The sequence below is a fragment of the Rhinolophus hipposideros genome (assembly GCF_964194185.1).
Source record: "Rhinolophus hipposideros genome assembly, chromosome: 22".
NCBI classification, from domain to species: Eukaryota; Metazoa; Chordata; class Mammalia; order Chiroptera; family Rhinolophidae; genus Rhinolophus; species Rhinolophus hipposideros.
This window is the reverse complement of record NC_138068.1, coordinates 38,535,540-38,557,723: the sequence shown is the minus strand read 5'-3', so window position 1 is coordinate 38,557,723 and position 22,184 is coordinate 38,535,540. Positions and strand designations below refer to the sequence as shown.

Genomic DNA, 22,184 nt, shown 5'->3' with positions numbered 1-22,184 from the left:
CGTGAAACAAGGCTTGTGGCGGCATCACATCTGGAATCAGGTCTGCTTCTGAAAGCAAGCTGGGGGTGGCTGAGTGAGAGGCGGGGGTCCCGGGGGCAGAGAAATCCAGAGATGGAGAAGGAGATGGGCTGGTCAAGGGAGTACGATCAGAAGAGCTCAAGGATGAAAAGTCAATCACTTCTCCTTTTTCTAGAATCACGTCAGGCCTGCGGCCTCGGCTTATAAATTTTACAGGGGTCGAAGAAGTGCTCCTGTCAAGAAAGCCAGCTGCTTCCTTCTGGGCTCTTCTAATGTCTTTTGCTTCCTGAGTACGAGACCTTTTCTCTTTTAATTCCATGGCAGATTCCACAGGATTGCGACTTGCCCGTTTTCTAAGTCCCTCAACAGTAATGATGGGGTCTAACGTTGGTTTTGAAGCTGCTAGAAAAGAAATAAATATCTAAATTTTTAAACAACCATTCAACTTTCGTGTGTTTTGCTAATTTATTATTGTGAATCTACTACCACGTTCAAAATAGAGAAATGTTCAATGAATGCCCTAAACTAGGACTTAGATAACCCTTAACAAGAAATAAGAAATTACAATACAAATTTAAATAATTAGATACTATCTTTCATCTACTGGAATCAGTAAACATTAAAAGTTTGATAATGCTCAGCAAGCATATGGAGAAATGGACAGCTTGATGCCTTTTTAGTAGGACATAAATTTTATTACAACTTTCTGGAGGTTAATTTGGCAACACTGATTAAAGTTTTGAATAAATATGCCTTATGATACAGCAACCTGTTTCCAGGAATTTATCTTAAAAAAAACTGCAAATATACACACCTGTATCATTATAATATTGTTTAAATAATAACAAAAGGTAGAAAAAAACAAAATGCCCATCAACAGGGGCTTAATAAATTATCATATAGCCATTCGATGGAATGCAATGAAACAGAAGAAAATAGGGTAGACCTACGTGTACTGCTATGGAAAGATATTCAAGGTATATGGGTAAGCGGTGGTGGTGGGGGGTGGAGAACAAGTATTATAGTATGAGTCCATTTACAGTGTTTTTAAAAAGTAAGAAAATGCTTAAATGTGCAGAGACAATTTCTAAATGCATTCACAAGAGACAACAGCGGTTATTCTGGGGAGTGAAAATGAAAGCACGGGAGGGTGCAGAGGAGCCGCTTCCAGACTTTATATGCTTATTTTATTCTTATTTTCAATCTTATTTTTTCCTCAATATTTTAAAAAATTTAAAAGCTCATTAAAAACTTTTTGGATTAAAAAAATCAGATCAATATGTTGTTACCATTAAAGAGTTATTCATTTTTTTTAAGTGTGAAAATGGCATTATAATTAGACTACAAAAAAGAAAGAGTCCTTATCACTTACAGATACATACTGAAACATTTAAGAGTGCAATGTTGATGCCTAGGATTTGCTTCTAAATAATCCAAGGGTGGGGATGAATGGAGGTTGGGGGAAAGTACCCGGGGTCTACATAAAATGAGACTGCCAGCAGGTAAGTGCTGAAGTGAGGTGAAAGGTACGTGGGGATTCATTATATTACTCTCTTCACATTTGCATATGTTTAAAATGTCCCATAACACAAAGTTTAAAAACAAAATCAGATTGAAAATAGAGAACATTTCAGCTATCAAAGGAAATTTATAAAGCTGGTGATCTGATTAGAAAATTATCAAATATTTTTTACATAATGTTTATTTACGGCATACAAAAAGTGTCGTAATAAAATTGCAGTTGTTCGAGGCAGAGGAGCTATGCCTGGTTAGCAGGATTGTCTCCTAAACTCACACATGCTCGGACTCGGTCACACTAGCACCTCTTGTACTGTTCTCACAACAGTACCTTTTGCTTTCAAAGTAGAGACAGACAACTTCTCTCCTTCAGGTTTCATTGTCGGGGGCTTGTTGTGAACAAGTTTCCACCATCCTGGTTCTCCGAATTCTTGAGCACCTGAACGGAAGTACATAGGACTTCCCACGCTGAGGCAACCTGCTACTGTGCTCCACCAGGTCGAAGTCTTTTTCCTGGAGAGTCCAAAAATTTAAAAATTATTGGCTTTTCAATTCTATCATTATATAGAAAATACACTCTATGTATACTCTAGGACTCCTAGCCTGTGATATGCTACGGAACCTCCAATCTTTGAAGGAACAGAGCATGAGAGTCAAGAGGGAGGCTCTGAAGTCTGTCTGGCTTCAAATCCTGGCTCTACCACTTTTTTAGCTGCCTCAGTCTCTTCACCTTTAAAATCAGAATCATAGAACTTACCTCTCAAGGTTGCTGTGGAGATTAAATGAAATAATTCAAACAAAGCTCATAAAACATTTCTCATCACAATCATCATGATTACAGAGTTCTACGAGCTAATTTTAATTAACTTGAGTTGGTTTTATATGTGAATTAAACATAGCTCTCAAGAAAGCAAACAGGAGACTCATTAGCCATGGTAAATTGTTCATTTCACCCAAGGTGTCAGATGCATCTCTCAGTCTGCGCCCATTGGCCTTCACCTAGTTGAGTGGGAATAAAACTACATAATACGTTCCACCAACAGAGTTGAACCTTGGGGGAATAACTAACAGGCAAAAAAGAAAAGTGATCATTTCAAAATAACTACACAAGGGTATATGTAACGAAATTTATAAATGATATGTAAAATGTCAACTGTTCAGTTTCCTGTTGAAAATTATTTTAAAGACAACTGTCCCATTTCTACCTTGAAAGCATAAGTCAATTACCAGAAATCCTAAAAAACGTCTTTAATAAGATGGTCTAACAGTTGGAAAATATTTCTAGGGAGGCAAAAGAAAAAGCATTCTTACGAACAAAGATGTACTAGAAACCTGCCCTTCCCCCCCATCACCCCTCCAGCACCCGACCAAAAGGCATAGGCACTATCTGAGATGGGACAAATGACACATTAGCTTCCACCAGCAACATTTTGGTCCAAGAGTACTTCTCACCGACTCTTAATTTTTCTAACCTTTCCAAGCCCCCTCCTCTTGACCAAAGGAGGAAGCCATTCCACTTGCTTTCTCATTCAAGGTGTATGTCAGTGCAGCTAGTGGTGTCCCACAGGTCCCCTAGGCTTTGTTCTCTTTGATCTTTTTCCTGTTCCTCAGATTCGATAATTCCCATTGTTCTAGCCTTAAGTTCAATGAATCTTTCTTCTGCCTGCTCAAATCTGCCTTTGAATCTCTCCAGTGAATTCTTCTTTGCAGTTATTGTAGTTTCCAGCTCCAGAATTTATTCTGTTTCTTTTTAGGTTTTCTCTTTATTAATATTTCTATTTTGTTCATACATCATTTTCTGGACTTTCTCCACATCTTCCTTTAGTTCTTTCAGTATCTTTAAGACAGTTGTTTTAAAGTCTTTGTCTAGTAGATCCACTATTAGGTCTTTTTCAGTAACGGTATTTCTGTTGGTTAATTTTTTTTCCTTTGGATGGGCCATACTTTGCTATTTCTTTGTACTACTTTCAATTTTTTTTTGTTGAAAATTGGACATTTGAATTTAATAATGTAGTAAGTCTGGAAATTAGATTCTCTTCCTTCTCTAGAGTTTATTGGTTATAGTTTTTTGATCATTGAAAGCTGTCTCCTTGTGCCACAGATCAGCCTGAGTTGTATAAACTTAAGGTCTCAGATCATTTTTGAGCCTGCACCTTCCCCTGAGCATGTGGTGACTTTGTAATTTCCCCACACATGCTTTGTAATTTCCCCACATATGTAGCTGCTTCTCAACGTTTCAGTCTTCATTGTCTGACTCCAAAAACGAGAACAAAGAAAAAAATGAAGGGGGGAGTGGAAGGTGCCAGACTATTAAATCCCCTTAAAGTTGGTTCAGCCAGAGAGGCCTGCAACAATGGGGAAAGTGCAACAAAAATGGCTGCCCACTTCTCTGTATGCACCTCTGTGATGAGAAGCAGCAATCAGAACAGATCTTAACATTTGAAGGACAGGGTCTTTTTTGTCCACCCTGGTTCCCATAAGCTATGTGCAAGCTGCTCTGAGAACATGCACATTGCTACCTGACCCCAGGCTAGCAATGGGATGGGCAAAAGCTGAAGTGCTAAGAGTTGAAATTGATTGAAATTAATAGCAACTTACTGTCCAAACCTTCCCCTGGAAGTTGTAAGCCTTCAACAGACTCCAGAAATCCAAAGGACTTACATAAGGCACATTCTGCAACTGCAATTGTTATCCAGGTGGGGAGGCAGATTTCTGATGCTCCCTATTCTCCCATCTTCCCAGAATCCTCATTATACAATTTTTGGAATTTTAAATATTATGAATGTGCTGTATCATAGTTCATCAAATATAGGATCTACTGACTTTAATATACATGATTTTAAGTATGAGAATACTTTCAAATTTTGACACACCATCACAGGTAAGATATATCCAGCTGCCATAGAAGTCAATATATGAAATAGTGTGCATATTAAAATCAATGAAATATGGTAATATAAAAAAGTATTCCAATATGGTAATAAAGGGTTCTCAGATCATTCAGGTGGCTGGGTGGCTCAGGTGGTTGTAGCGCTTTGCTCCTAACACTGAAGGTCGCCAGTTCGATTCCCACATGGGCCAGTGAGCTGTGCCCTCTACAGCTAAGATTGAGAACAATGGCTCCACCTGGAACTGGGTTGCTGGGAGTGGCTGGCGTAAGCTACCATGTGCTGCCGTGAATGGCGGGCAGCCAGCAAGAGCGGCCGGCAGCTGGCACGAGTTGCTATAGCTGCAATGAGCAGCCAGCCAGTGGCCCGCGACGACTGGCTCAGCTGGGTAGAGCACAACGCTCATAATATCAACATGGGTCAGTGTCCTCCACAACCAGACTGAGAACAGTGGCTTGACTCGGAGATGGGGGCGGGGAGGGAAGAGGAAGGACGGAGGAAGGGGGGAAAAAAAGAATAAAGCTTTCTTCTCTAATCAAAGTTATCCCTTCTGGAAGAATTCAAGGCTAGGCTTCTGAAAGCAAACTGAATGATTACACATACAATGGCAATTAAACTGTAGTAATTAATAATGCTTTGTATACTTTTTGTTTCTACAGGAGGTACATAACATTACTTAGGTTTGCCCTAACTAATCCTTTACGCATTTAAACCTTAATAAAAAAATTAAAGGCATAAAGCAAAACCTGTACTATCTGAAAAAAACTGTATTCAAATTTAGAACTTCATTACACAGTATACTATTCTCTTAGCTTCTATGGCAAATGAGAAATGGTTATTATTGTTAAGAATTTAAAGTATGTTCTATGGGTAGCAGAATTAAAATCTTTAGTAGCTATGACAAAAGTGTGACTGTAAATGCTCTCGCAGTCTGCTTCTCTAGGGTGCAGGACTGACTCTGTCTATATTCACACATAGAGACATCTGAGTGTGCAGTGACCACATCGGGTGAGCCGTTTCGGGTGAGCCAATCGCTGATGTTTAAAGCAGAGTTCCCAAAGTGAAGGTTAGCACTAGGCTGGAAAATGAACGACAAGGAATTACAGAGTAATTTTTAATTCTCCTTCATTCCTTCTGGTTAGATGAAGGATAAAGTTTGTGGCTTGAAATTCTCACTAACACACGTAACCTGCCCTTTTGATCAAGAAAGAGGGCCTCACGTTGCTTCTACAGGCAATGGGATCCAGCTACAACTTAATAGCGTTTTATTTTTAGTGCATTTATTTTTATAGTTTCATTCTATTTATGGCAAATGATATGAGTTTTTTTGCTCACCAAAGTGGTGTGAAGTTTCTTTTTAAAGTGAATGTATTTTTTTAAGTGCCTGATTTAAATAAATGATAATCCATGTGATACACTAATATGGCCAAAAGCACTAATTTAATGATTAAACTACATACATAACAGCTAGAGAGTAATTAATGCCTTTCAGTAGAAGTATTAAAAAGAGAAAAGCTTTAGCTGATCCCTCTCAGAACAGGCTCTAGAAATGAAGAAATGAAAACGAACAACTTCTGTTAAAATAGGTAATATCCTCAAAAACAGGCAATTTAAATCCAATCTCTCCCAGAAGATAATCCATTACACAGAACAGCACTGGGAGATCCTGAAAACATTCCAAGATCTAATTTTATCAGTTTTTTTCCCTTTCTTGTCCCTTATAAATGGGGCATATTAAGTTCCACAAAGTGCTAAATCATTAAACTAAAACAACAGATTTCCTTTCTTTAAGAAAAGGAACCAGTTATTCTGTCAATTCTTTTCTTAGTTACCACCAAAACACTCAAAAACAAAAATAACTCCTTTTGTAAAAATGTACTGAATCTATTCTATTTTTTCCTCACAGCAAGTCTTCAGAAGGTTGCCCCTCCTTTCAAATGCCCTTCCTGATTTCTCAGCAACATTAGCAGAGCTGTGACTTTTTGTCTACACTGACCCAATATGCAAGATTTATGAATCTCACGGAGGACTTTAGATGGCAATTAACAATTAGAATCTCAAATAGAATTCACCAATGCAGTTGCAAACTGAGTAATCCCTAAATAGCAATAAAGATCTTATTAGATCTACATGGGCCTTTAATTAAAACATATGGTCTCAATGTCTGTGTGCTGGCATCCCTAAGTCTGATGAACCAAAGCAGCCACCAAGGAGGAGTGCACTCAGCAGCAAAATCAAAGCATTATCATGAAAAGAGGAATGAATGAATAAGCCATGTATATCAATGTACCTATATTTTGCTAAGCACTATAATACCCAAAAGTATAAAACAGTTTCTCCCTTCCAGTTAATAAAAACAAACACGAATAATATAAGATTCTATTAATGAAAAGCAATTTAAATAAATGCAACAGATAACTGCCATTATTTTTCTTCTGATCTCCTATAAGGCACTGATTTTAAAAGGACATAATAATACTATCTCCTCAAATTAAATAGTTACTCATCCACTTACTAAACAGCATCATTTAATCAAACTATCTTTTAACATTCTACAAAACCCTTTGTGCTCAGTAGAAGCTAACAACTTTCTCTGGAAGATGAGTGAAGTATAGAAACTTACACCTTTAATAATATACATTTCCACTCTGATTTTTCATAAACAAGTTTTTAAACTTAAAACAGGTAACATTTTCTGGATTACAAAATTCTCTGTACTTGCCACAAGTAAATGCATGGTCTAATTCCCTAGAGGGCTGCATTAGGCTATCTCAAATCTTATATACTTTGTTCTTTACATCTTTGTTCAAGTATAAGATTTGTAAAAATCACGTTTACCTATTCCCTAGTAAAAAAGTCCAATGTTTCTCAATAAAAGCGCAGATATCCTCTTTCCACCTGAAATAACCTTGACGTCCACTTCCTTCCAGAGACAAGTTGTACATTGCCAACATGACAACCTGAAACACAAACGAAACAAGGGCTGGGAGAAAGGCATGATTAAGAGCGCTGATCTTTAAGGGGAAACATTTGTTGTTTTACGTTCTGGGTATAAAGCAGAGGAATGGAGGGGAAAAAGGAAGGATAGTATCTTGGAATATTCTCAGAATAGAATTTTACTTCCCTTTTTGCTCTCCAAAAATATCACTAGTGCAATTAATTATATGCAGTTGTTTTTTACATGTTACATGTGCAGGGCTGATGTGTGGCTGAACTGATTATAATAACCACTGTCCTAAGTAAACTACTCCCATCCATCCCATGCAATGCAGCATTAAATACAGTGTTAAATATTGCCCATCAGGAGGCCTCCAGGTGCCTACTCCAGCCAGCATCTTCTGACTGACAGTGCTAACCTTTATTAAATATTTTGAAAATCACCCCTGTATATATATTTTTCTAAGCTCTTTAGAGGGCAGAAATAAATGACTCTCAGAATTGCAGAAATGAAAATTATGTGAGATATCACCTACTCGGTATTTAAACATTTTTGCTGTGGAAACCATTCTTTAAATGAAAGCAGCAGGCGGGGCTGCTCAGCTCATTCTCAGATGGCTCCAACACACTCCCCAGAGCTCCATGTGAAAATTCCTCATCTAGTCCAACCTAGTTATTTTATAGGTAACAGAATCATGGCCCCGAATGGGGAAGTATTTTCCAGAAATATAAATAACACATGCTCATTGTAGAAGACTTCAATAATAGAGAAAAGAGCAAAGAAGGTTGTAAAAATCACTTTAATCCACCATTAAGAAATAATCACTTTTAACATTTTCAGTGTCCTTTCACACATTTTTCTTTGTATCTATATGTAATTTTGTAATTATGTAATTTTATGTAATACAAGCTATTCAAAACCATGTTTTCAACCTAATAAAAATAATGATTAATTTTGGGTCATTGAAATTGAAAGGGTAACAGAGAACCTAAGAAAAGAATCCTTAAACAATTATTTCCATAAGGAGTATCTTGAAGCCGTAAGAAATCTAGTAAAGAGCAATTCATGCCCCTGACATTTGAGCCCACAGCTCGATGGTCAATGGTCCCATGGGAAGACCTATGACTCAGGTAATTCTGATGCTTCCACTAATTAAGTTTCAATTTCCCCCATCCTAAAACTTGTAAAACTTGCTAACCGTCTAATAATTAACCCATGAATAGATTTTTCAAATTCTTCCACTTATTTTTGCATTAGGTCTACATCAGTCAACAAGTGTCTTCCTTTAAAGTTATTGTTCATGGGGGAGTTATTGTTTAATGGGTATGTAGTTTCAGTTTGGGAAAGTAAGAAAGTACTGGAAATGAATGGTGGCGATGGTTGCCAAACAATGTGAATATATTTCATGTCACTGAATTTTATGTTTAAAAATGGTTAAAATGGTAAACTATTATGCTGTGTATATATTATCACAATTTTAAAAAGTTATTGTTCAAGAAATACTTTAAGGAAAAAATGAACTTCTGCCCACTCTCAGACTCCTAGAGTACCTCAGAAACATGTATTCAGTTAATCTCAGTGGCAGTTATATAAGTGTCTGTTAATTTATTTCTGATACTTTTTTTTTATGTTTGAAACATTGCATGACTTTAAAAGTTAAAATTCACATATTTACTTGAGCATAACTTTACCTATTATCACAATACTTACTGCGGAAATTACAAACTCAATACAAAAATCCTCTCCTAGAATTCGTAATCTAAAAGAATGAATCCCAGTTTAGTTTTCCAGTTTAGCTGGAATCCCAGTTTAGCTCTCACACTATCAGACCAAGCTCATCAGTAACAGGCCAGCCTTGTGAACCAGTGTATCCCCAGGGCCTACCTCAGGGCTGGCACAGCGACAATAGGCACTTCACAAGTATCTACTGAAGAGTTATCATGGTATCTTTCTTTACCTGCAAACTAAGAATGATTGCCAGGACAAGAATGCAAAATCTACACTATCCTTCCAAAACACATGATAAAAGTTTCTCTTGCATTTCAAACTGTTGTTCAAGACCAACCAATTCTCTTTCAGCTCTTCCATGAGAGACTGGGTTTTTTAAGATGGAACTAGAAACAGTGGTCAGTAGTTTGCCAAGAACCAGATATGTCTGATCTAAGTTATCACTTCAACATACCAGTATTAGCCACCACCAATGTGTCTTTTGGAAGTAAACAATAACTTTCAGGGGCAGCTGGATGGGTCAGTGGGTTAGAACGCCAGGTCTTAACAACAAGGTTGCCGGTTCAATTCCCACATGGGCCAGTGAGCTGCGCCCTCCACAACTAGATTGAAGACAACGAGCTCCCAGTGGGTTGGCCAGATGGCTTATTTGGCTAGAGTGCAGGCTCTTAACAAGGCTGTTGCTTCAATTCCTGCATGGGATGGTGGGCTGCGCAGCCTGCAACTAAGATTGAAAATGGCGACTGAACTTGGAGCTGAGCTGCGCCCTCCACGACTAGACTGAAGGACGACTTGACTTGGAGCTGATGGGTCCTGGAGAAACACACTGTTCCCCAGTATTCCCCAATTAAAAAAACAAAAAAGCTTTCTTTTTTAAAAGATACTTTAAAAAAAAAATAAAAAATAATTTTCAAGTGATGTTAGTCTAATTAAATGTGCAACTTGAACCAATATTATATATTCTGAGCAATACAATCAAAAGCCAGTTTTTCTTTTAAAAAGAACCTCCACAGAAAACTCATATTCTTGAAAATAACCAATTATATATATTTGTTCCTCTTCTGTTTTATAACTTTTGAGAAGCTACTTGTAGGCCAAACGCGAATCTGCTTAAGTTTGCACACATCAGGATAATCTATTAATATTAATCTGACCTTGTCTACATGCAGCCCCCATGTACACTTTGAGAAAAATACCGCAATTACAATATTCATAAGACTATATCCTCAATACAAACTTCCCTTTATTTTCTACTTTTATTTTTTCAGACAAGTCAAAAAGGCTCCCTCCATTAACCACCGACAGATTTCATTAGATGTCCTAATAAAGGATTGATAATTAAAATAAATCTAAGGCTGCTAAAGCAACTATAACTTACAGGAACACTTTAAGTGGTTTACATGGTATAATCTACAATCTCTTATTATCCTGCTTATTGCCTTCACAGCAAAAAAGTGCTATGGGTAATTATTTATATGTCTGCTTATTATCTAAAATAAATGTCCAGAACATCAGCTGGTTGGGGCAGGGGTCTTAGCTGTCTCGTTTATCACAGTAGTCTCTGAGCCTAAAACAGTGTGTGGTTCATCATAGACACTCAATATTTGCTGAATGAATAAACATAAAATTGGGTATGTATAACTCATTCCTTTTTAGAACTTAAAGACTATATACATTGTGCCTACTATAGACAATATGAAAACAAACTCAATAAAATACAACCAAAGAGTGTAAAAAGCTATTGTTCAGGCTATATGGTTGGATTAAGGTGTTAGTATTGAAGATGGTTAAAAGCAGACATAAGTATTCATCAAACAAAAAATATTCAAATATGTGAGTTCAAATGAAGAAAAGCTCGATTATGTTGGTTCTGCAATCAGCCACATTATGTCTTCCAAATCTATTTCTAATGTGGCCATCTTCACATTTTTAAAAAGTTTTATTATTCCAAAAATAGCTGCCAGAAAAATGTAAATCTCATTCTCAATTAAAATCTGAGTTTGGCATTATTATATGTAAATGAAATTGTGTGTGTGAAGTTTTCAAGAATCTCAAACCCAATTCAGTAAGTTAGCAGCAAGTACCAAGAACTCCTTTCAGTACATATTCTGTATATAATTTTCATTGGGAAATAAAAAGTGACCCTCACGACAACTCAAAAGCTCATAATTTAAGTTCCTCTTTCTCTAGATATTCCAATAAATTCCTTGGGTGACCAACCTTATGAATTCTACAGAAGAGCTTTTTACTCACTTGTTGCCACGTTAGCTTCAGCCTTTCACACTGCTCCTTACCATCTTCTGAGCAATCGGAACAAGTAAACCTAAAAAAATTATCACCCTTAAGGTAACTGAGCTGTTCCCTCAGCTGACCTAGGAGGGAAAAAAAAGGCATATTATAAGTTTATCTAGAGTACTGGTAACCCAAAGGTTTACAAATTTTCCAAGTTTCCCATGCTGTTTTTCCTGTTTTTAGCCAGCCCGTAGCAGGAAGTGGGCGGGGAAGGGAGCAAAGAAAGATGTTTATTCTTCCAACATCTAGTGTATGACCACTAAGATCAGTGGTTCCCTAACTTTTAGGAGAAAGATACTGGGAAAAGCATGTATTATTGCTCCCACTGAATTTTCCAGCTGTTAACATTCTTGACTCCTATAGGTCTCTTCACATATCCTTTCAAAAAGTATCTGAGCTCCCACTGTCAGGCACTGGGCTAGAAACTGGGCATACAACACCCAGAACAGCCATATTGCCTGCTCTGGGTAGTTTACAAATGCTGTAAGGGAGACGAGGACACATGTAATCACAACGGCACAGTGGCTCTCCATCCTCACTGCGCACCGGAATCACCCAGGGAGTTGTTTTCTGTTTTTAATATGCCTCAGCCTACACCACATGAAATGAATCAAGCTGAGGTGGGGCCTGGGTTTCTACATTTTTTAAAGTTCCCCAGGTGACCCTGATGTTCTGGAAGGCATAAACTATTGCAGTGAAACATGATGTGTAGCAAGGGCAATTTTAAGGCACATAAAAGGGGTGCCCAACCCATATTAGGAAGATAGGAGAGCTAGAAAAAGTGGGTTCTACAGGATGCCTAGAATTGGCCAGGGGGAGAGAGAGGCATTTGTGTATATGGGTTGGGGTGCAGTGGGGGTGGGAGCCACGCGGAGGCTATAGAGATGCATATTCCAGAGAGGAAATTAACATGTGATAAGTCCTAGGGATAAAAAGGCTTGTCTGTGAATTAAGAGCTCACCCTAACTGCAAAGTTCTATTTAACAGAGGCTAAAGTTAGCAGGTTTCCAACCATAAAGGTCAGTTTAATATATAGCCTGTAAGGACAAAGGGAAAGCCACTGAGATTTTTAGGCAGAACCCTGAATTAATAAGCAGAAAGAGGTAACTCAAAAGCAAAAACCACCTAATATGTAATAAATTCTAGGTTTGTTTTCAGTGAAAAAGTTATCTATTAGTAGTAACTATTAATGTGACTAGTTGAATCTTAACAAAAACATTTCCACATGCCAGAAATGACCCACTTCACAATTATATACATGTAAATATTTCTCTGACCTAGTTAGAAATTTTATTACACAAAGAAAGCCTCTAATATATACGTCTCTACTGGTATCTGTCTAATGGAAAAATCCTGTTTTGGTAAGACTCATGATGACTGACAAAGCATACCCTTCCTTGAGAACCAGGAAGCTAGCAATTGAAAAGACTGAGTTGAAAGACTGAAGTATCAGGGAAGCATGTGTGTATATTATCTCTTGCCAGCAGATCAAAGACACCAACAAGTAGAAAACAAAAATGGTTCTAGAAGAGCACGAAACACTTCTAATCTGCTAATTCTGACCTTACTTCAGCATACAATAGCACTTTTCCATGTAGTTAAATATTAAGCGTAATTTTTTATGAACAGGAACTTTAATTCTACACTGGGCCTAGAAATGTGGCCCCAAATTCTTAACATGACCTTGTTATGAAACTCTGGATAATTCTTTTAAGTAACACAGGACTTCCAATTTTCTAATTTTTATTGGGTTGCCATCAAGAATGCTCAAATTTAACAATGTGATAGAGGTTGATAGTAATTTTTATTGGTACAAATGTGTCTGTTTTATATAAATTTGTAGTTAATCAACTAAACTAAAAATAAATATACTAATTATCTTTTTTATTTAGGTCTAGTTTACATTCATGTGTCTTTCAGTTAGGGAAAAAACCACATGGGACTTGACAAATGAAAGGAATCGAGAAGCTCCTTACTAGCAGGTATCCACTTTTGGCACTTGTCACAGAAGTAGGACAGCTGCTCCTCCATCCAGGATACATCTCCCTCATCACTGTTAAGGGAATCCCCACTCTGATCATGAGATAGGTCCACTGATGCCTGGTCCTCGGATTCAACAAGCAGCAGAGTTTCCCCCTCCACTTCACCCTCCTCCAGTCCTTCTGAGGTAGATGTTCTGGTGGCTTCATCATCGTGGCGACTTATCAAACTACCCAAGTGGATGTTACTATCCATCCCTTCCTTCTCACAGGGGCAGAAGTGCTTTTCGTAACAATCCTAAACTCTGGACACCAAGCTTAAAGCAGCTTCTATCAGGATTACACAAACAGAAAGAGACTCTTCAGAAGTGTCAGCCCATTTCTCTATCTAGATGTAAAGAACTTTTAAAGTAATAATTTAGAATATATGGCCCATTGTCCTTTGACTTGATTGAGTTTAAAAGGACAGTGACAAAAACAGGTTGAAGATCTCACTAAGCTATTCTCCATCAACATATTCACACGCATATACACTCAACATTATCTGTCCCATCAATATTCCACATTTCACTTCAAGTCAATGTTTTTTGAGATCCTCTGCCAATAACATCTTCTCTCTTTCTGCTTCAAGTTGTTCAGTCAAAATAATCTGTTCTCCCAAAAGACGAATGTTTTCTTTTTTCCGATTTTGCCTCTCAATGTCTCTGATCACTCCGTCACGAAGCCTCTAAAAGGGTAAGAAACAGATTTCAGTAACACCCTGAACAGGTGGTTCCCATCCTTGTGCCATTCAAATCCAAATAACAGTGTTACCAAAATACACTTAAAACTTTCAGATTCTAAATACCCAATTACTATTTTAACTTTCCGTACAAATGGAAAATGTAATAAAAAAACCATCAAATTAATTTGGTAGTGTCATCATTTAAATGACTACTTACCATATTTTAAGAAATTCATAAACATTTAGTATAGAAAACTTGATTGGAAATAACAACTAAAAAAGAAAAAACTACCACTATGTTGAATTTTACAAGGAGTTTGGTATGATTCTTTAAAAGTTTAAGGAGTTACTTCAGTAAGTCTGTGAGCTACTTTCCTGTTAGCAATTATCCAAGCTGAATAAACATCAAAGGAAAAAAAGATTACTAAGATTTGAACAAGCTGGGGCCGGCCCAGTGGCTCAGGCGGTTAGAGCTCCATGCTCCTAACTCCGAAGGCTGCCGGTTCGATTCCCACATGGGCCAGTGGGCTCTCAACCACAAGGTTGCCGGTTCAACTCCTCGAGTCCCGCAAGGGACTAAGATTGAACACGGCACCTTGAGCTGAGCTGCCGCTGAGCTCCCGGTTGGCTCAGTTGGTTGGAGTGCGTCCTCTCAACCACAAGGTTGCTAGTTTGACTCTGGCAAGGGATGGTGGGCTGTGCCCCCTGCAACTAGCAATAGCAAGTGGACCTGGAGCTGAGCTGCGCCCTCCACAACTAAGACTGAAAGGACAACAACTTGAAGCTGAACGGCACTCTCCACAACTAAGATTGAAAGGACAACACCTTGACTTGGAAAAAAGGCCTGGAAATACACACTGTTCCCCCAAAAAGTCCTGTTTCCCTTCCCCAATAAAATCTATTTTTTTAAAAAAAAAATGTGAACAAGCTGTAAGGTGCATGCAAGAAAGTAAAGAACCCAGCTTCTTCTCATATATAAAAAGTAAAAATTATACAGAATTACTAATCAATCACATAAAGGGAAGGGGGAAAAAAAAAGAATGCTACTACCAGAGGAAAAACTAAAGGCCCATCAATGGTAGTAACTTTGATAAGCACTAAAGACAGGTAAAAAACTCCAAAACATGGACCTGACACCTAAAATGAGACTTTAAAGCATCAATCCAGTCATTACTAATAAGTAACATTTTATAGTGTACAGGTCACAAAACGCTCTAATAAGCTTTCACAGTAGCCTTGTGTGCTAGAATTAATGGAGCTAGGGCCCAGGGCCTGGATGTGTTTTTTTTAATTATTATGTCTATCTAAAAGTAACCAAGTGCCTGCTTGCTAGACCTCCTCCAGGCCTAGAGCTTCATTCTCTATTACAGGGGAGTAGAGAAATGTAAGTCCTGGGACCGATAACTCAACTGACAGCCAACTTTCTTGATACCTACATCCTTGGCAAGATCTCCAGACAGAAATGGAGGTGGTCGTTCCCACATCCTTCTTGTGACTTCCATTACTAACCTTACTAACCAGTAAGTCCTCTTCACTATTCCAATTCTAACTCTGACTCCTCGTGTAAGTACTACTTGTTTTGCTGAGCTCCTATGAGGATTAAAGATGATGTTCTTGAAGTGCTTAGTACAGTGCCTGGTATGTGGTCAACAGTCAAGAAACAATAACAATAGTTATTATTTTATTTCTTGCTTCCTTGAACCTTCTGACACATCCACCGTGTCAATCATTTAACCAACTCTTTCCCACTGCCAGAAATTAAGCCCAAAATAAATGACTGCATATAAGATAAACGCAGGTTATTCTAATCAATCTGTTCTTCGTCTCTAACTGCCAGATATCTAAATCTTCCGGTTCTTTCACTCTCTAACTGTGGTTCTCCACCCTGGCTGAATGTTGGAATTCCCTGGATTGCTTTTGGAACACCTAAGATGGATTCCCATCCCCAAGAGATTCTGATCTAAAAGGTCTGCAGTAGGGCCCAGCCTCAGCTGCATCGTAAAAACTTCCCAGGAACGTCAGATGTGTAGCTAGGGTTCAGAGCCAAACTCTAACCCAGCCATACCGGACACTCTGAAAATCCCCGTTCACGGACCTCCGCGCCGCATCTGACACGTAACATCCTCTGCTCCATCTCAAATTGTCTTAGGCTCACTATCTTTTCCTTCTCAGAAGAGGAAGACTCCTGCCTCTATTCCAAAAGCTGACCAGTTAGAACCCACACTTGAATCCCCAATCTCTTCCATGCCCTTCCATTACTAGCCATCGTGTGCCTTCCTCCCTAACGTTCCTGTACCATCACAGGCTTCCTGTCCTCTGACTTCCGCGCACTGTGAATACCGAGGTCAAAGACCAGTCATCTCTTCATCTCTGTGCCTTGAGGATACAGCAGAGTCCACTGCAGGAGAAGAGTCTGACGTTGATTCACCCAGTTCAGTAGTTCACCCCGTTCCTTCACCCTTGGCACGCTAGGCTCAACCAACAGCGGCGCCGAGGTATCCTCTGCGCTCCCCGACGACCTGGTTCCCGTTCTCACACTCGGCATCCAGCACTGTTCTGAATCACTTAGTCTCGGGAGCGGCTGTGCTTCCTTATCTCTGTGTCCCCGAAGTGCCCAGTATGTGTGGTGCCTGGCACACAGTCATCAGTCATGAAACGTTTGCCAACCTGAGTAAGAAAATATGACCTGAAAGCCACAGAATGGACGGTCAGGCCACTGATCAGTAAGTCACGGATATTTCCAGAAACAAAAGTACCAAAAAAAAGAAAAGTTGCAGGCTAGTATCGGGGTCGTTCCCAGAATATAGTTTCCATAGCAAATTGCTCCTCAAAAAAAAAAAAAAAAGAAAAGAAAAGAAAACAACAAGCATCTCAGCAAATTACCTTTGCCAGAGGCACGAAGGCGGGTGCGAGGATGCCCGCTTCACCAGGGATAAAACCTTACTAGCACGTAAACAAAGCAGGGCCGAGCCTTGGGCCTGGGGAGTGAAGGGAGGCCGGAAACTGGCTGAACGCACCCCACGGAAGCCGGTTCCCTCGGCGCCTTCCCGGCGGCCCCAGTGCGATACGGAAAGGTTCTCGCACGGCCCGCTGTCGGCGACTTGAACACGGGACCCGCGACCACCCCCCGCGCGCGTGCGCGGAAGCCCGGCACCTTCAGCGCGGACCGGCCTGGGTCTCGAGGGCGCACGCGGCCGCTGGCGCTGCAGAACCCAGGGCCGAGCCGGCGGCCGCCCGGCTGCAATAGCTAAAGCGGGGAGGCGCCCGGCCGCGCCGCCACTGCGAGGACAGAAGACCGGGAGACGGGAACCATGTGGACACCGGGGAGGCCAAGGCCGCCGCCGCCGCCGGGCCCCCCGGAAGAGATGGTCACGTGACACCGACCTGCTGATCCTGCCGCTGCTTCAGATGCACGCCGGCCACGGTGGCCACCGTCAGCACCACCGAGAGGCCCAGCACTACCTTCGAGGTCCTCGACATCCCCGCGCGGGCCACCGCGGTCAGCCCCTCCTACTAGCGCGAGGCCCCAGGGCAACAGCTTAACGCGCGCCGCTCCCCGGGCACGCCAGGCCCGACAGCTCGAGCGCAGAGCCTCAGTGTCCGCGAGTGACGCCGGCTGCTGCCAGGCCCGAGCAATCGAGAGCCGAGCACCGAGTGATGCCCAAGAGTGGAGGGTCCCACTCCCTACCCTGGGGGCGGCGGGGTTAAAATCCTCGCAATTCAAATTCTAAAGAGCCCTGGCCCACAAGTGGCCACTGCACCTTGCGGAGGTGTGTGTGGGGGGGAAGGATGCTTGAGCCACCTCATTTGATCCCCCTCCCCCAGCGACTGGGGGCGTCCTGGGGTGGGAGTGCTGGTGTAGAGGGATTCCTACTGGAGTACCTTGCTGACTCAGCTGCTTTGCTCAATACCAGCTTCACCAAACACAGCCCCCATTGTACTTTTGACGGAAGAGGTGCCACCAGGAGGTGGAGTTTTGCTAGTTAAATGTAGACGCGGTCACCTTTTACCTTGACGCTGTGGGGGTGCTGCTCAATGTCTGATTTTTCTTAAAATCAAAAAGCCTTATACCTAAGACCATTCTAACTGGGCAGCCACACCTCCCTGCCTCCTGATATGAAGAGAACTTATTCCCTTGTTGCCCGTGTAATCGATCCTTAAGAGGTCACTTTTACACCCACATCACTAGGAACACAAATGGTAGGATGAAGGAGTGATTCGAGAATAGCGGAAGGTACTGTCCAAGGCACAGAAAGACGTTTGGCTTTTTAATGAAGAGGTATTATCAAGTTATTCTTTTCCACTGGAATTCAGAGAACAGACTTCTTCCTGTGGAAACAGCTCTGGAAGATGATTGATTTGGGCTCAGCTTTGGTTAGCCTCTCCCAAGGGCTTCTTCGACATTCATCTCTGTTAGTGCTGTGCTATTCCAGGCTCTGATATGCGAACATAAAGGGCGTGATGTGATATTGCTCTTAAGAAATTTAACATAATAAAAATTTAAATAATTAAAAAATATTAAATACCTTTTTCAAAAGTCATTTTGTCTACAGCATTTTTATTAGCAGGAAGAATGCACCACTGACTTGGAAAACAGGATTCCGGCCATCACATACCTTGGAGTTAGAAGCTATTTATTCAGGGTATATTTGCATATTTCTCTAAGAAAAAAACCCACCATATTATGCTGCTTTTTACTTGTAGTAAACTCCAGATATTTTTTCCCCCCGAGTCAGCAGGCCTTCAACAGAGCTACATGTCCTTAAAATGTACCCCAGAGAGTTAGATGGTCTTTCATTCTATCATGACTAATTTTTTTTTAATTTATTGGGCTGACAATTGCATCATGACTAATTTTTTAACTTGTCTTCTTGAAATGTTTTGTTATTTCACTTAAAAAAAATCCTTTGTGTGTTAGCCATGTCAAATTAAACATGGATTATCTGTTTAAATATTTATAAACCTAAGCAGGATGTTTTGTGTGATTATTGCCTTATAAATTACTGGGTTGTGAGAGAATGACTGCATACCATCAAACATTGAAACCAACATTTTTCCCATTAAAATAATTTTCATCTAGTTTAAGTATATTTTTAAGTGTGTGTGGTGTTTAAACAAAAGCAGTTTTCTGGCATAACTTGAAGAGTTTCTACTAATGAATACATTTTCATAAAGGAAAGTCCAGATTTGCTGATTTTCTCTTCTTTTTCAACAAACTTTGAATGTGCTAGGAGCAGTGGCGTCAAGGTATCCCTATCCCCAATCCCATCCCTCAAGCAGATCAATGCCTGGAAGGAAGACAGACTGCTGTATCAAACAATCACAATAAAAAAGGCAGTTGACAAGTAGCAACTGTTATGGAAAGCATGTTTGTGTCCCCTCCTCCCATTATTGTGTTGAAATCATAAAGCCATTGGCACGGTATTAGGAGGTAGGCCCTTTAGTACAGTAAGTAAGTTTAAATGAAATTATGAGGGTAGTGTCGCCATTATGGGAATAGTGATCTTATAAGAGAAAGAGACTAGAGCTCTTCTCTACCATGTGAGGACAAGGCAAAAAGATAGTCATCTGCAAACCACGAGGAGGGCCTTCACTAGAACCTAACCATTCTGGCACTCTGTTCTCAGATTTTCTAACCTCCCAAACTGTGAGAAATAAGTTTCTGTTGTTTAATCCACCCAGTCTAGGGTATTTTTGTATAGCAGCCACAGCTAAGACATCAATGAACTGTCTTAGCAATGAACAAGTCAATGAACTTGTTCCCCTAAGTTAAATGTGAGTGTGGATCTACTACTCTAAAGTCAGTATCACCCAGCATAGGAGAAGATTCAAGACCTAGTGCTTTGTCAAAACCTTCCAGCAACTTTCCTTCCGGAACCAGGTGCTGGCTGGTATTGAATTCCTCACACTCTTCCTCTCAGTGGTAAACCATCTCTAATGCCGACTAAATGGGAAAGTTCAGCTTAGCCATTGGAGACTCTAGGTGAGATCTGCTCCTGAAATAATCACAGAAATGAATACAAGTGGAGTTTCTACTACAGGGTCTAAGACTTAAAATTGAGGCCCACTCGCCCACAAGGATGGCGAAGAAATTACTTCATAATATTAGCAAATACTTAACACATTCATGTACCACACACATGTTAAAGCTGTTTATCTTTTGGCTAGCATCTCCCCATTTTTCCCACCCCCCAGTCACTGGCAACCACTATTCCACTTTGCTTCTATGAGTTTGACTTTTTTAGATTCCACATGTAAAAAGTATTTGGTTTTCTGTATCTGGCTTATTTCACCTAGCATAATGCCCTTCAGTTTCATACATGTTGCGAATGGCAGGATTCCCCTCTTTTTGTGGCTGAATAATATTTCACTGGGATATATATCCCATTGTTCTTGCCACTTTCTGAAGCAATTCTGGAAGTCCTCTTTTGTGTCTTTAGTTGTGCTGTCATGGCTGCCTCGATGTCCTAGATTGATTCAAAACATTTACCTTTCATGGTCATTTTGACTTTGGAAAAGAGCCAGAAGTCAGATAGCGCCAGATGTGGTGAATAAGGTGGATGAGGACACACCGCAATGTTTTTATTGGACAGAAATTACCATAACAGAAGCCATGTGTGACACGGAGCCTTTCCATTGTGATCACAAAGTACGGTGAATGCTGCTGCCGAGTGCCATCTAAAGGAAAGAGACAAGGATCTTCAATACAGAAGTGGCACATCGAACCTTAGTAACAGTGTGTGACAAGTTTCAACTTGTTCGGTGTAGTCATTCGGGTCTGAACTATGGTTGAGAGAAGGTGTGTTTTAAAGTGTGCCTTAAATCATCCTCCATCATGACAACGCTCCATGTCACACATCATTTCTGGTGCAGCAATTTCTGTCAAATAAAAACATTACAGTGTGTACTCATCCACCTTATTACGGGATCTGGCATGGTGCAACTTCTGGCTCTTTCCCAAAGTCAATTTGATTCAGGACAAATTGAGGCTACCATGATAGAGCAACTAAAGACACTCACAAAAGAGGACTTTCCAGAACTGTTTCAGAAAGTGGCAAGAACGAGTTTGAAATGAGGGGGAATATTTTGAGAGGGATTAATGGCGATGTGTCTTTTATTGTAATACATTTTTTTAAATTTAAACATTCACTGTATTTGTTGAGCACACCACAACTGTGGATGGACACTTAGGTTGTTTCCATGTCTTGGATATTATGAATAATACTGCAGTAAATATGGGAGTGCAGATATCTTTTTGAAATCCTGATTTCATTTCCTTTGGATATATACCCAGAAGTGGGATTACTGGATCATATGGTAGTTCTATTTTCAGTTTTTTGAGGAATTTCCTTTTGTTTTCCATAGTGGCTGCACCAATTCACATTCCCAACAGTGTACTAGGGTTCCCTTTTCTCCACATCCTCTCCAACACTTGTTACCACTTATCTTTTTGATAATAGCCATTCTAACAAGTGTGAAATGATATCTCATTGTGGTTGTGATCTGCATTTCCCTGACGATTAGTGATGTTGAGCACCTGTACATGTACCTATTGACTATTTCAGTTATAAGATGAATAAGTTCTAAGGATCTAATGTACACTATGGTGTACACTATAGTTAACAATAAATGTTGCATGTATACTTGAAATTTGCTGAGAGAGTAGCTCTTAAGTGTTCTCACTACACACAAAACAAGGTAACTATGTGAAGTGATGGATGTGTTAATTAGCCTGATCGTAGTCATCGTTTCACAATGTATAAGTATATCAAATGATCACGTTGTACACCTTAAATATAAACAGTCTTTTTAAAAAAATGGTGCCTCAATAAAGCTGGAAACAAAAGAAATTTTAGATGTTTTTTAAAAGCACAAAAAAGAAAAAATTATATACATGTATACACACACTCAGAAAAAAAAAGAAATGAAGTTCTGATACATGCTACAACATAGATGAACCCTGATATTTTGAAAATATCATGCTAAGTAAAAGAAGCTAGTCACAAAAGACCAGGTATTATATAATTCAATTTATATAAAATGTCCAGAATAGGCAAATCCATAGAGATGGAAAGTAGAACAATGGTTGCCAGGGGCTG

At 39.8% G+C, this 22,184-nt stretch overlaps 2 protein-coding genes across 5 annotated transcripts in view; both read right to left on the bottom strand.

Moving 5' to 3' along the window:
• Positions 1–14,071, bottom strand: part of KAT14 (lysine acetyltransferase 14) — a 33,941-nt gene extending 19,870 nt beyond the window's left edge. Inside the window, exons 1-5 of one of the 4 annotated variants that reach the window (XR_013992256.1) lie at positions 13,359–13,617; positions 11,344–11,462; positions 7,263–7,384; positions 1,868–2,049; positions 1–420 (exon numbers count right to left, since the gene is read on the bottom strand). Coding sequence is in view for 2 of the 4 variants with exons in the window: in XM_081033241.1 (XP_080889367.1) it covers positions 1–420; positions 1,868–2,049; positions 7,263–7,384; positions 11,344–11,462; positions 13,359–13,617 (1,102 nt within the window). In the remaining 2 variants the exon portion in view is untranslated. Of the gene's footprint in view, positions 421–1,867; positions 2,050–7,262; positions 7,385–11,343; positions 11,463–13,358 lie in introns of all 4 variants that reach the window. The other 3 variants (XR_013992257.1, XM_081033241.1, XM_081033242.1) reach the window with 3 other exon arrangements.
• Positions 13,168–17,688, bottom strand: PET117 (PET117 cytochrome c oxidase chaperone). The gene is made up of 2 exons (XM_081033245.1): positions 17,470–17,688; positions 13,168–14,088 (listed from the first exon to the last, which is right to left on the bottom strand). The coding sequence occupies exons 1-2, from the start codon at positions 17,563–17,565 to the stop codon at positions 13,939–13,941; spliced, it is 246 nt and encodes an 81-aa protein (XP_080889371.1). The 5' UTR covers positions 17,566–17,688; the 3' UTR covers positions 13,168–13,938.
• Positions 17,689–22,184: the final 4,496 nt, after the last annotated feature.

Coding starts and splice junctions, on each gene's coding strand:
- PET117 (XM_081033245.1), bottom strand. CDS start 17,565: ATGTCGAGGACCTCGAAGGTAGTGCTGGGCCTCTCGGTGGTGCTGACG. Junction 14,089..17,469: donor AGCAGCGGCAGGATCAGCAG/GTCGGTGTCACG, acceptor TTACCCTTTTAG/AGGCTTCGTGACGGAGTGAT.